Source organism: Orcinus orca, chromosome 15 (genome assembly GCF_937001465.1).
Source record: "Orcinus orca chromosome 15, mOrcOrc1.1, whole genome shotgun sequence".
Classification (NCBI taxonomy): Eukaryota; Metazoa; Chordata; class Mammalia; order Artiodactyla; family Delphinidae; genus Orcinus; species Orcinus orca.
This window is the reverse complement of record NC_064573.1, coordinates 16,002,327-16,017,097: the sequence shown is the minus strand read 5'-3', so window position 1 is coordinate 16,017,097 and position 14,771 is coordinate 16,002,327. Positions and strand designations below refer to the sequence as shown.

At 48.4% G+C, this 14,771-nt stretch overlaps 1 protein-coding gene across 2 annotated transcripts in view; it reads right to left on the bottom strand.

Moving 5' to 3' along the window:
• ALPK2 (alpha kinase 2) overlaps nt 1-14,771 on the bottom strand; it is a 154,143-nt gene that overhangs the window by 12,649 nt on the left and 126,723 nt on the right. For both annotated transcript variants that reach the window (XM_049697699.1, XM_033424931.2), the window contains exons 11-12: nt 7,950-8,167; nt 2,429-2,477 (exon numbers count right to left, since the gene is read on the bottom strand). In XM_049697699.1, coding sequence (XP_049553656.1) covers nt 2,429-2,477; nt 7,950-8,167 — 267 coding nt within the window. The remainder of the gene's footprint in view (nt 1-2,428; nt 2,478-7,949; nt 8,168-14,771) is intronic.

Below are 14,771 nucleotides of genomic sequence, written 5' to 3'. Positions count from 1 at the left end.
AAAGAGAGTGGTCCCCTTTCCACTTTTTTCAAATCCCTCTACTTTTCTCCATCCTCCATACACTAATTGAAAATTAGTGTACTTGTTAAAGCACTGCTGATGCCAATGGTCTGAAATATCCAGAAAGCTCAAGTAAATAAGCTGTTCCCAGCTGTAGGAGAGTGAGCTATATTAACCATGCTATTTTATTGTCTGTGTTTCTGACATTTTGACATCCGGGGCTTTGCTGGCCCTGGAGAGACTCCCCTTCCCAGGGTTAGCCAATTCCTATAGATAGTAAATAACTGGCCTTCTAGAATGCCTTTATATGCCAACTAACCAATCTGCAGCCTACTCCCACCATCTCCTCTATTGGGGTCTCACACTCTGGGCCACTATCCACCCGCCCTAATCACCCCAGGGCAGGTACCAGATGAGCCCAGACAACCGGACACCTCAGAGCCTGCTGGAACTTTTCAAACGAGTCAATTCCAAGCTTGCTTACCCAGCCCCACCTATTCCTTCCCTCCAAAACCACAGTAAAAGCTATCATCCATGTTTTCCCCTCACTCTTTCTGCCTCCTGACGGACCCTGGTGCTTCCCCCTGTGGCCCCCCATGGCCTGCAAGCCCCCTCATCTTGGGAACTGTGAACAACTCTTTTCAGTGGCAATTGTCTCCTGATCTGTCAGCTTCATCATATCTGAACCACAAGAAAGCCTATTTTAATTGAAGTATAGTTGATGTACAATATTATATGTTACAGGTATACAATACAGGGATTCACACTTTTTAGAGATTATGCTCCATTTATAGTTATTATAAAATACTGGCTATATTCCCCATGTTGCACAATATATCCTTGTAGCTTTTTTTTTTTGCGGTATGCGGGCCTCTCACTGTTGTGGCCTCTCCCGTTGTGGAGCACAGGCTCCGGGCGCGCAGGCTCAGCGGCCATGGCTCACGGGCTTAGCCGCTCCGCAGCATGTGGGATCTTCCCAGACCAGGGCATGAACCCGTCTCCCCTGCATCGGCAGGCGGACTCTCAACCACTGCGCCACCAGGGAAGCCCTTGTAACTTATTTTATAACTAATAGATTGTACCTCTTAATCCCCTACCCCTATCTTGCCCCTCCCCCTTCTCTCCCCCCACTGGTAACCACTAGTTTGTTCTCTGTATCTGTGAGTCTGCTTCTTTTCTGCTACGTTCACCAGTTTGTTGTATTTTTAGATTCCACATACAAGTGATGTCTTACAGCATTTGTCTTTCTCTGTCTGACTTATTTCACTTAGCATAATGCCCTCCAAGTCCATCCATGTTGCTGCAAATGGCAACATTTCAATCTTTTTTATGGTTGAGTAGTATTCCTTTGTGTAGATATATACCACATCTTCTTTACCCATTCATCTGTTGATGGACACTTAGGTTGCTTCCATATCTTGGCAACTGTAAATAATGCTGCTATGAACATTGGGGTGCATGTATCTTTTGGAATTAGCGGTTTTAATTTTTTTGGATATATACCCAGCAGTGGAATTTCTGAGACATATGGTAGTTCTATTTTTAGTTTGAGAAAACTCCATATTAAAACCTCCATTTAAAAACACACACCATCCCTTCTAAAAGTCACTTGCTTGCCCCCCCACCCATTTCTTCCTCCTTACAAATGGTCCTAGTACATGGGAAGAGCAGCAGTGGCAGAAAGCATGGTAGCTCCAACCTGGAGCTTCATTTTCACAAAGAACCTCAAATAGCCTGCTCTCTCCTCATTAGTGGTCCAGCAAAGCAGTGAGAAGAGACAGTTTGTTCAAGAGATACCCCAGTAAAATGTTATTTTAGTGCTCTCCGGGCACACCCCACAGTGAGCAAAGCAACTCCCTATGCTAAATTAGGAAATCAATACCACTGACAACAGCCATAGTCACTAATCACAGCCCTTCCATAGCCATTTGCCCCTGTAATCAATCATCAACATGGGAGTCTGGGAGCCGCCTAAAATACTTTTGAGTGAAAAGTATGGGGAAAATACATTAGAAATATGCAAATTGAGTTCACTCAGTTGCAAAAATAGAATTTTTAAAGAAGCTTCTAATAGTGAAGATATTAAATATAGAAAAACAGAATATTCCTAGTTAAAAGGAGTCCCAATAATGCTGGCATTTCCCACCCCCCCAACCATGGGCCACCTGTTAGTAATCAATCTTGAAATGTGTTCAGAGTCCTTATTTGTTTCAAAGTTAGGAAACAAATGTGTTTCCCTGGGAGGACAAAGTCCATAAATATTTTAGGTAAGTGAGAGAAGTGAACTGAATTCATCCCAAGAACATCTGTCTTTCGCAGTTAGGACAAGAAATCTCCTCTGCCCACATCAGCCTAACAGCATCTGCCCAGTAGGTGTTTGGAAACCCAGAGGTGAGTGATGTGCACTTGATTTTTTTCTTCTACTCACCCTTTAGCCAATGTTGCTATGCCAACGTCAGTCAACTTCATTCCTACACCTATGGGAAGAGAGAGCAAAGACGGGATTTGTGTTACACGGGTCTCCTCAGAAAAGAGGGACCATCTATTCACAGGGAGGGGTAGCGTCAGCCCCATCATCATTTCCGTTCCTGCATAAACACATACTTTCCTCCTTGTTTCCATCAGCAGAAGCCGACAGCCTTTCAGACGTGCATCCTGCTCTACGGGAGCACAGTGGGCAAGGCAGGCTTCTGAGGCAGCCGGTCAGGGGAGCAAGGGGCGGGGCCTGCTGCCTCACCACACATGCCCTTTACAGCTCCGGAAACGGAAGTGCTGTCCTCTGCCTGCCTGGACCACTGCCTCTGCTGGAGGAGGGAGGCCTGTCACTTGTCCCAGGAGTTCTCTCCCCAGAAACGCTCTGATTTGGGCTTAGGCCTGTTCTGTGTTCTTCATCAAAAGCGGAAGCCCTTGTACAACAGTGAGAGAGTTCAAGGTGGCCTTTGTTCAGTTCAAGGCCAGACTCCAGACACACAATTGCCCATCTCCAGAAAGATGGCATTCCGGTTCAGGACTGACGGTTTTCTGGGTCGGCTTTAGACCCAGGGAAGCACTACTGAGTTATGTGCAGACTTTTAACCATCGGCCTGGAGATGTCACGCGCGGTCTGACCTTTTGATGCTTATCCCAACCTCTCTCCATTAAGCCATTGGAAGTTGCGTGATGGGGGGCGGGACACCCAAGCAACAAAACAGCTGCCTGAGCTTCCCACGCTGGTCCCTAAACAAGCCATAGGCATCCCTGGTAGAATCGCAAGCACTCAGCAGTCCTTTTGCTTCTCCCCTCGCAGCAGAAGCAGATGGGACAGTGGCTAAGGAACCAGGGATTCAAAGAGAATGAAAGCCCTACTGTCTTGCAAGGTGGGGAAGGGCAAGGTTGCTGTCACCTTCTGCAATCGAAAAGCGCCATCCTTTCTCACCCAGGTCTGGAAGAAGGCAATCCTCTCTGATGCCCAGAGCGCGGACAGCCTCCGGCCTTTCCAGAATCTCCTTGCCAGACCGGCTACCGTTTCTGCTCCTGCCTCTCTAGGGTCGTGGCTGTAGGTACTAGCTCCGACTCTGTGGACCGCTGCCTTAATCTCACCCATGCCGTCTATTGACCGGCCTTTTACGGCAGGGCATGGGGTCCATGGTGCTATGCCCCCTGAGCCTCGCCTCCTCTTCTCTGGACCCCGACTCTTGTCCCACCCGGGCCAGGCTGTGGTCATTATATTCCCCAAGGCCAGCCGGCGACTTGCTCACTGAAGGGCCTGGCGGCCCAGAAGCCAGTCTGGGCTGTGGACGAAGGAACCAGCATCCCTGGCAAAAGCCAACCCTGGGGGTCAGGCCTGATGGCAACCTAGTTCCATGGGTCTCCCTCATATGAGCACTGTTTTCTCAGGCTCAGAAAAGGGCAGCTAGGGACTTCCCTGGTGGCGCAGTGGTTAAGAATCCGCCTACCAATACAGGGAACATGGGTTCGAGCCCTGATCCGGGATGATCCCACATGCCACGGAGCAACTAAGCCCCTGCGCCACAACTACTGAGGCTGCGAGCCACAACTACTGAGCCTGCGCACCTAGAGCCCGTGCTCCGCAACTAGAGAAGCCACCGCAATGAGAAGCCCGTGCTCCTCAAAGAGTAGCCCCGCTCCCCGAAACTAGAGAAAGCCCACGTGCAGCAATGAAGATCCAATGCAGCCAAAAATAAATAAAATTAAATTACAAAAAAGAAAAGGACAGCTAAAGCATTAATTTTCTGATTCAGCAATGTCTGCCTGGAGTGAGGCAAAAATACATGTCATGCTGCTGTTCAGACAGAAGCAAAGAGCCCTGCTTTTCTGCAGGGCACCTGGGAGCTAAATTAGACACAGCACTTTGGGGGAACCAGTAAGCATTTTAAAAGCTTTCACAGTTGGCAACTAATTCATCTCATTCTTTCAAAGCTGCTAACAACTAAAGCACATGTGGAAATGCTTCACGTAGTTGTTATGATAGGAACTGGGCTTTAAAAAAAAAAAGACTCCAAACTGCAAAAGCCCTCTCTGGACATCTTGTTTCGTGGAAAAGTTGTACTTAAAAAGTACAGCTCTAAGCCGCATAGAAGTCCAATTTTCAAGAGCCATTTGGCAAAAGGTCCTTGAGCTTGGGAATGGCTTTTCCTCAATTCTCACAATTACCAGCTGTCATTGATGTTTGGAAAAGCAGAATTTGATTTTCAAAAGGAAACTTCTCTCTTGGTTTTCTAGTTTGCCAGCAATTCAACAAAGGTTACTAAGGGTCTGTATAGGATAATAATTTAGATTATAGTGTGCAGCTATTAAACCAAGTTGGGGATAATAGTCATGTACAGGTTGTTTCTGACGGAAGGTAGGAAGAAGGCAGTATTACAGTTTGTTCTCCAGAACTCGAGTTCTTGGGTTATTTGGGTGACGGCTTCTTAGGAAGCCCAGTGGTCTCCGGTGTGTGCGGATCTTAGGGCCAAATCACAGGCTCACCTTTCACCCCACTGACCTGCAGGACTCGCCACAATCTCATCAACAAGCCGAGGCAACCAGGGAGAGAATAACTTAAGAGTCTGAGAAAGTGAGACTGGAGCTTGGGTTTGTTTGGGATTTTTAAATCCTAATTCCAGTGTCTTAGTAAAATTATAAAACGTGGGGATCGCTTAGAGAATGGATGTGTTATCTTGTGCCACAGTGATGATGACAATAGTAAGATCCTTCCCAGCAGCAGCAGAGAGTAAATCAACACCCTTAGGAAACACCATGCCATCACTTTCAACCACACACGTCATTTACGTCATTACGTCATTCCACTACAGCTGTTTACTAGTGACTGGAAGCAAAATTAACCGTGCGTGAAGCTCCGGAGTGCTGCTTTTCAGTAGATGAACTGTATTTAATGCAAAATTAACTCTGAAGGAGGAAAGATGGGGAAGTCTCAACAGTTGCACAGTCTAATTAAAATAGCTGTCTGTTTAAGACCGTATTGTCTGTGTGTGGCAGCAAAGTCTCTTCAAAAGTGAGTAGGGCTTCCCTGGTGGCACAGTGGTTGAGAGTCCGCCTGCCGATGCAGGGGACGTGGGTTCGTGCCCCGGTCCGGGAAGATGCCACATGCCGCGGAGCGGCTGGGCCCGTGAGCCATGGCCCCTGAGTCTGCGCGTCCGGAGCCTGTGCTCCGCAACGGGAGAGGCCACAACAGTGAGAGGCCCGCGTACCACAAAAAAAAAAAAAAAAAAAAGTGAGTGGATATGGCTGGCTTCAACTTGCAGATCAGCCTCCCCTGCGAGTCTATAACATTGCACTTCCCAGCTGACCTCAGAGGAATCCCTCACAGGAGCCTTTGACATTAAGGGATACTTGGAAATCTTGCAAATTTGTAAATTTGAGTTTTAGTGGAAAGAGTTTGGGGTTCAGAGTCAGAAGCAGTGTTGGAGTCTTGGACCCCTCTTCTTCTGAGTGAGCTGGGGATTAGATCATTATCTCCCAGCCTCTGTTTTCTCATCTGTAAAATGGGGATCATAACATCTCTTTGGCAGGGTTATTATGAAGATTAAACAAAAAATAGGGGAAAATGAGTGCAGACAAAAACTGGTGAAATCCACGTAAGGTCTGTAGTCTTGTTAATTACATCGTGCCGATGTGAGTCTCCTGGTTTTGATAGTGTACTGTAGGTATGTAAGGTGTTATCGTTAGGCAAAGCTGGGTGAAGGGTACATGGGGACCCCTCTGTACGTTTTTGCAATCTCTCATGCCTATGGTTATTTCAAAAGTTTTTTAAAATAGGGAACACTTACTATGTGTCCATGCTGTGCTAAATGTCTTGCTATCTCATTTCATCCTCCCAACCACCTCACGTGGAAATTACTGAGGCACACAGAGGTAAGTGGTTTGCCCAAGGCTAACAGCTAGAAAGTGGAGGTGCAGGAAATAGAACCCACAGGCATTCTTGCTCTTCACCACCATGATGTATAGAGCTTGGGATTCTTATACGTGACAATGTCTGACATTAGTAGGTACTCAGTTATAGTTCAGATTTTTTTCTTAAAGCATTATTATTTGGAAAAGAAAAGGAATAGGAAAGCCCCTGTGGCAGAAGCTGTTGGGACCCTGCCCATCACCCTCACCCTCACCCCTTCCATGCACACAGCTCTAAGTCCAGATACCACCACCAGCATCTCTTGGCCTGAGAACATGCTCTGATAACAGGCACCTGCTTTGCTCAGCGTGGCTTGCCCATGTGCTGGTGGCAAACGCAGGGGAGTTAACACCCCCATCTAGAACAGCCTGCTGCTGGTAAGTAAAGGGAGTTGGAGTATAAATACCCCTGCTCCCTCACTCCTTGGGTGTGCTAATTCTGAGAAGTGTGTTCTGCCCAGCCTCCCCCAGTTTCCCCAGCAGGCCTGAGCTTCAGTAACACAGTGGTAACCGGGTATAAGGTACCCTATTGACTTTCTTTCCCTTCCCTGCCACACTCCCTCAGTCTCCTACCAGTGTTTCCTGGGATCCCTTCCCAAATATTTGCACTTGAACATTCGCGTGCAATAAAGGATTCACCTTGCCTAAACAAAGGATTCGTTTTTTGCCCAACTTTTTGGAGGTAACTGCTAAGCTCTGATAAGAGTGTCCAAAGAGGCTAGAGGCAGAGGTCAGTCTCACAAGCAGGCAGTGACGGCTCCCTAATAAAATCTCTGAACACCAAGTCTCAGGGGAGCTCTCCTGGCTGGCAGTGCTCCCACATCACTGAGGGGGGAAGCACTGTCCCCACGGCTTCACTAGGAGGGGACAAATGGGAATTCCCACCTGGTCTCTCCTGGACTCTTTCCCGTGTGTCTCTTCCCTTGGTTGATTTGAGTATCTTTTCACTATAATAAACCGTAACCATGAACATAATAGCTTTCCTGAGTTCCCTGAGTCCTCCCAGGAAATTAAGGAACTTGAGGGTGGTCTTGGGGAAACTGCAACTTTGTCTCAGGGCTGTCTCTGTGGGAAACCTAACTATGACATCCCTACTTCATACAACAAATGTATTCCCCAGAATGTGGGTGTAAACTGAAAACATGCTGTAAATTCGCCAGCAGAGCCTGAAATCTAAAGCAACTGTGAAAGATCCTTTCGCCTATTAAGAGTGAATTCTTACATTTTAATTTATCTTTTGGTACATCTGGATTGTCACGTGTACGTCTGAATTTGTGCCTATTGAGGATATAGAGCGCCAGTTTTTGGTTACCTGTTGTAATGGGAAGGTGTTACTAGAATGAATTATTAAAATGTACTTTGTTACTCCATTGAGTTGCTCGTTTAGGGCTCCTTTGTTGCTTTGTTTCTGATGAGACATTAGTAACACTTTCTGCTGGTGAAGGTGCTTACAGTCTGTACCCAGCAGACCTCTCCCTCTGCCCGCCCCCACCCCCCACCAGGGACATCCCAGGCCCACAGCATCCCTGGAGCCCAGGCCAAGCCGCTCTCCTCACCCTGCATGTCTGTGACCAGGAGGCAGCCACTTGTTTTCTGGTAGACCCAGTGCTGGAAGGTGCAACATTTCTGACCAGCCTCCGATTCTCTTCTCAAGAAGTTTATCTCCTTCCCATCCCTGATGGAATACTTCACAAATTCTCCAATCAGCTCTTCCTCCACTGTTGCGTATGGGATATTGTTCTCAGGTCGATGGATAAGGAAAATAGGAATGATCCTGGAAGGGAAGAGAACATGGGCACACGTCGTGTTCTCAGATGGGAATAAAGATGGCGGGGATATTCTACCCTGACCTGGAGGAGTAGGGAGCTGCAGGATAAATCCCTGGGTTCCATCAGCTGTAGATTAAAAATTCCCCCAATGATTATTCAGTGGATAAAAGGATGTGTTCCTTTTATTTGTTCCTACAGTTGGTGAGAAACTCCTCTTTGAGATGGAGTTTAATTGCTCATGTAGCAATGAATGTCTTCATTATAGGCATACCTCAATGACCCATTGGTCAGGTGACTAATATATCCATCCATCCAGCATCTATCCGCCCTTCAATCCATCCTTCCTTTCAGTCAACAAATATTCATTCAGTGGCTTCTATGTGTCTTCCAGACACTGTTCCAGAAAACAGCAGTAAAGAAAAGAGGCTCTGCTCTCAGGGATCTTACATTTAAATGAAGGAGACAGACCATAAACAAGTGTCTAGTGCCCTGTGCTATATGAAGAAAACTAAAGCAGTGGAGAGGAGAGAGGTAGCACAGGGTGTGGAGGAGGGGTTGCGATTTTATTTAGGGAGGTCAGAGAAGGCCTTGATCGTAAAGGACATTTGAGCAGAGACCTGTAGGAGGTGGGCACGGAGAGAGCCATGAGGACGTCTATGGAAGGAACATTCCAAGTAGAAGGAACAGCAAAGGGAAGAGGCCCTGGGCAGGAGCATGTGGGGCGTGTTCAAACAGCAGCGAGGGGCCGATGTGGCTGGAGAGCATCGAGCAAGGGGAGCGTGGTGGTTTGCGTGAGGATGGGAGAAAACGGGGAGCTGGACCTTGGGGAGTCTGGGCCACTTGAGAAACTTTGCCCTTTGTACTGAGCAGGAACAGAAGCCACTGGAGGGTTCTGGATACAGGAGTGACATGATCAAACTTGCATGTGACAGGGATCACCCTGCCACCCTGCATGGTATGGAGCATGAAAGGGCAGACGCGGGACACAGGGAGGAGGCCACGTGAGAACGATGGCAGCTGGAGGTGGAGAGGTGATCAGATCCCGCACTGACCCATTCACCGTCACACCACCCTAGATGATTATCCCCAACCTGCTCCTCTCTCCTCAGACCGCCCACGCCTTCTCCCCAGCCTCACTCTCAGATGAGGACCTTGCTTCCTGTTGGACTGTGAAAACTGAAACAATAAGAAATTCTCACAGCTACACCCACCACGTGTTCCTGCCTCCCAAGGTCAGTGCCCATGTCCTCTGCCTGCCCACCATCTACAGTGGAGGAGCCCTCCTTGCTGCTACCTGAACCATCTCTCCGCTGGTGCCCTGGATCCCGACCCCTCCCTGATGCTCAAGGATATCATTCCAGTGACGGCTCCCCACTGTCTCTCCCACCAGGGTTTCCCCCTACAGACTCATTCCCAACGGCAACAGGGTGTAATAACTCTACTCAGCCTGTGGACCTCACAGCCCACCCCCACTACCGACTCACCGTTTACATCAAAACCCAAATCAGTTGTAGACTCACTGTCTCCAATCCCTTCCCTCCCGTTCAGTCTTGAATCCACTCAAAGTGACTTTCCTGCTTAAAGAAGCCTCGGTCAAGGGCACCACAAGCACCATGTTGCTGAGGCTAATTGTCCCTTCTCAGCCCTCATCTCACTCGCCCTCAATGGCACTGGACACTGGATCGCTCACTTCTTTTTAAGACACTTTCCTGTGGCTTCCAGAAACTCACTTCCTCTTGGTTTTCTTTCTGCTTCACTGGCTACTTCCTGTCTCCTTTCCTGGTTCCTCATTTCTCCCCAACCTTTACACCCTGGCACGCCCTGGGATAGCTCTTCTCACTCTGCACACGTTCCCTACTGACCCTCCTTGTTTTAAATACAGTTCATATACCGGCAGTTTCCACATTTATATCTCCAGCCCAGACCTCTCCCCTTAACTCCCAACTCACATCTCCAGCTGCCTACTCTCCATCTACACTTGATGTCTAAAAGGTGTCTCAAATTTAACATGGCAGGACTTCCCTGCCATGGCACAGTGGTTAAGAATCTGCCTGCCAATGCAGGGGACACAGGTTCAAGACCTGGTCCAGGAAGATCCCACATGCCGCAGAGCAACTAAGCCTGCAAGCCACAACTGCTGAGCCCACGTGCCGCAACTACCGAGCCCACGTGCCGCAACTACTGAGCCTACGTGCCACAACTACTGAAGCCCACGCGACTAGAGCCCATGCAACAAGAGAAGCCACCGCAATGAGAAGCCCGCGCACCACAACGAAGAGTAGCCCCCGCTCGCTGCAACTAGAGAAAGCCCGCGCACAGCAACAAAGGCCCAACGCAGCAAAAAAAAAAAAAAAGAAAAGAAAAATTTAACATGGCAAAAACTGAACTAGTCATTTGCCTCCATCCCAACGTCTGTAGAGTTGATTGGCAACTCTACCTTTGCATTTTTTCCCTTCAACAAAAATCTGCTGAATAGCTTGTGCCAGGATCTCAAAGATTCAGGGGAGGGGAGACGAGAGACACAGTCCCTGCTTTCCAAGGGCAGTCGTTGGGAAGGTGCCCAGAGGAGGGACATCTAACCCCCAACTCCCAGCTAATAAAGACAGTCAGCAGCCAGGTGTGTGTGGCCTGAGTTGTGAAGACTAAGGAGGGATAAGCTGGCAGAGTGGGAGGCAAGAGGGAGAAGCCATCCAACAACTCCACGCCTGTGCTTGGCACCCACAGCTCAGGCTCCCTCCATCCGCACCCGCACAAGCCAGTCCGAGTCCCACGTCCTGGTCCTCTCTGCACCCTACCTGGCCTGGCCTGAAGCTTCCCCGACGCTTCTGAGTTCCACCAAGTGATGCTCTGCCTCCCCCCCGCCCCTTCCCAGATGCAGTTAGTCCAGCACTGAACAGATCTGGTGTCACAACTGCCCATTCCCTTTTGTCACCAGGTGAGGAATAAATTGCATGAGAGCTTGTGAAATGGTATACATGAACCCACCTCACCCACTACTCACCGCAGGAAAATACGTGTACAGCAGGGTCAGCACCCTGTTACCTAGGGACCAGCTCCAGTCAGATGCCTGTTTTCATACAGCCCACAAGAATGGTTTTTACAGATGAACATTTGCAATTGATTGGCTTTTAGGGAACACTAACTCTGAACCCCAAATGTAAGCAAAGTTACTTTAAAAAGTTAGCAAAATGCCATTTAAAAAGAAAGAATTCCATTCTTCTATTAGGAAATCTGTATAATTCATCAATAAAGATTTGTAGCTACTGGTTTTCTTTACTGTTACATAAGCATCTACATAACAGCGTTGATTTTGCCTATGGACCTACACAGCCTAAAATAGTTACTATCTGGCCCTTTGCAGAAAGCGTTTGCCAACCCCTGGTCTCAAGTTCTGTCTTCTGTTGGTGAATTCTTTTGTTTCTTCTCTCTGCCTCAAGGTCACAAACATGTTCTTGTCTCCCCATCTTAAAAACAACCAGCACCACCCTTCCTTTGGGGGGACTTTGCCCTTAGATTTCATTCTGATTTTCCTTGTTTCCTTCACTTCTTGAAAGGAGCGCCTCCATTTGTATCCATGGCCTCAGTTCCAATTCCCTCTTTGACCCATTACCCCTCATCTTCCAAAGTCCCCGCCTGCTGTGGTCATCCATTCTGATGGCCTCTGATTATTCCCCTTCCGCAGCATCTGACAGTGTGTGTTTAATTTTTATTGGCGTATAGTTGGCTTACAATGCTGCGTTAGTTTCTGTTGCACAGCAAAGTGGATCAGTTATACATATACATATATCCACTCTCTTTAGATTCTTTTCCCATATAGGCCGTCAATACTCTAATACGGTAGGTCATTAAATAGATAACTAATAAGCTTCTGACCGTGTTGACCCCTTTTGCCCTCCAGAATCACCCTCTTGCCTGGACTCTGGGGACAGTGTCCCCTCCTGGCTCTTGTTGCACTGACGCTGCCCCTGAGCATTTGCCGGCCCCTGCTCAGCACTGACTCCGAGCCCTGCATGTTCGTGTTTCTCGAGCTTCCATCCTTGGTCCTTCCCTCCCCTTGTTCTATGCACTCTACGCAGGTAAGCCCACCACTTGCACAGTTGCTGTGATCATCTGTGTGCAGATGCCCAGCAAACCAGTGCACTGCCTCCCTTCTCTTTCCGCTCCAGGCTTCAATGATTGAATTGCTGCAGTGTGATGGGCCACAGAGACCACACACCTCAGACTCGGCCCACGCAAAAGTATTCACCTCGCCTTACACCTACGTGAGTCTTCTCCCTGCCTATACTGTCTTCAAGTGGCGGCATTGTCTACCCAGCCTCCCAAGTTCAGAGTCAACCTTCTCTCCCTTTTTACTCCTTCCATGAAGTCTGGTTAGACACACTTACCTACCGAATGTCACGCAAGCCCATTCTTTCCTCTCAAACTCCCCATGGCCATGGCTTAGTTCCACTGTCACTGCCTCTTTCTTGGGCAACAGAAACAACTTTCAGACTGGACTCACCACGTCCAGCCTCTGGGCCTTGTCCTTGGACATCCATTGCTGACGGACAGATAGCTCTAAGAGCCACGTCCGCACAGAGGATTTTTAGGGCAATGAACTACTCTGTATGATACATTACAGTTATCATACGTTATAGTATCATTGGACATTTGTCCAAACCCACAGAATGTACAACCCTAATGTACACTGTGGACTTAGGGTGACGATGATGTGTCAATGTGGATTCAATTATAACAGATGTTCCCGTCTGTTGGGGGATGTTGGTAATGGGGGAGGCTGTGTATGTGTGGAGCCTGAGTGGATATGGGAAATCTGTCCCCCACTCAATTTTGCTGTGAACCTAAAACTATTCCAAAGATTAAACTCTATTAAAAACAACAGGGGCTTCCCTGGTGGCGCAGTGGTTGAGAGTCCGCCTGCGATGCAGGGGACACGGGTTCGTGCCCCAGTCCGGGAAGATCCCACGTGCCACTGAGCGGCTGGGCCCGTGAGCCATGGCCGCTGAGCTTGCACGTCCGGAGCCTGTGCTCTGCAACGGGAGAGGCCATGACAGTGAGAGGCCCGCGTACCGAAAAACAACAACAACAAGAACAACAACGTGTCTGCTGCGTTGCTCAAGGCTCCCCTGCTGAAAGCTTCTGGTTAGCCCCTGTCTCCCTCTCGCCCCGACGCTCATTAGCTGAGCATTGAAAGTTCTTTGCATTCTGACCCCCAACCTGCCTCTGGCCTCTTTCTCTGCCCCCCTTTTTTCTACCCTACCAGTACTCTAGATTTACTGAGCATTTTCCATCTCCTTGAAAACCTTCTTTCACAGCTCTTCATTTCTTTCTTTGAACACGCTGTTCCCTTTGCTGGCAGTTCTCCACCCTTGCTCTCCATCTGGCAAACTCCTACTCATTCTTCAACACCCTCCTCCTCCTGGGAGGTTTTCCAGACCCCCTACCTCCTCCATGTCCCCATAACTCCTTGCACTTCATGCCAGCACACTGGGTTTTTGTTTTTTTGGGTTTTTTTTTTTTTTTTTTTTTGCAGTATGCGGGCCTCTCGCTGTTGTGGCCTCTCCCGTTGTGGAGCACAGGCTCCGGATGCGCAGGCTCAGCGGCCATGGCTCACGGGCCCAGCCACTCCGCGGCATGTGAGATCTTCCCAGACCGGGGCATGAACCCGTGTCCCCTGCATCGGCAGGTGGACTCTCAACCACTGCGCCACCAGGGAAGCCCCAGCACACTGGGTTTTGTCCTACACGCCTTGCACTCCCACTGGCTGCGAGGCGCAAGAACCTATTGCGTTTTCTTTGTATTCGTTAAGTGCCCATCACCTAGCATGGAACAAAGCCTGGCGCATGGTACATGCACGGTGTTTGGCAAAAATGAATGAATGTTTATATAGGACAAAGTTTCTCAGTCTCAGCATTATTGAACTTTGGGGCCAGATAATTCCTCATTGTGGGGCTGTCCTGTGCATTATAGGATGTTTAGCAACACCTCTGGCCGCTTCTCACTAGAGGCCAGTAGCACCCCTCCCAGTCACAACCATTAAACTGATACAGGATCTGATCTGACAAACTTGTAGATAGTCAGAGAAGAGGTCACCTAGTTAAGTGTTGATCACACAGATGTCATTTTCAAGGACTTAAAGTAGAAATCATGATAGCCACCCCAAAGAAAAGGTAAGATGCTGATTTTTTGATGTTCATGAATGTAAAAAATATTTTTAATACAGATTTGTCAAATGGGTAAACAAATAGGTATAAGTCTCTAATGCAGGCCCCTAACAACTGTCGATATATTTAAAGGCTCAGAAAGTAGGCTTCTGGAAGGGTCTAAGTGCCACACACACACAAAAAAAAACATTAATGGTGTGACAGTCACCTGCGTCCAGTGATGGTCACCTGGGTTGGGGAGGGGAATGGCTGGTGTCAGTTCTCTTAGTAAAACCACACAGAGAGCCCTAACATGAAAAGGCCTCAGAAGTGGCCCAGGTCTTGCGTCAGAATGTCTACAGGTAAAGATACAGAACAATTCTGCAACACTCAGTAACCAAATCCAAGCTTAGGAAAAGTCATGAGGGCAGCAGGGCCGGTGGCCTCCTTTCTCCCTTCAAAAATA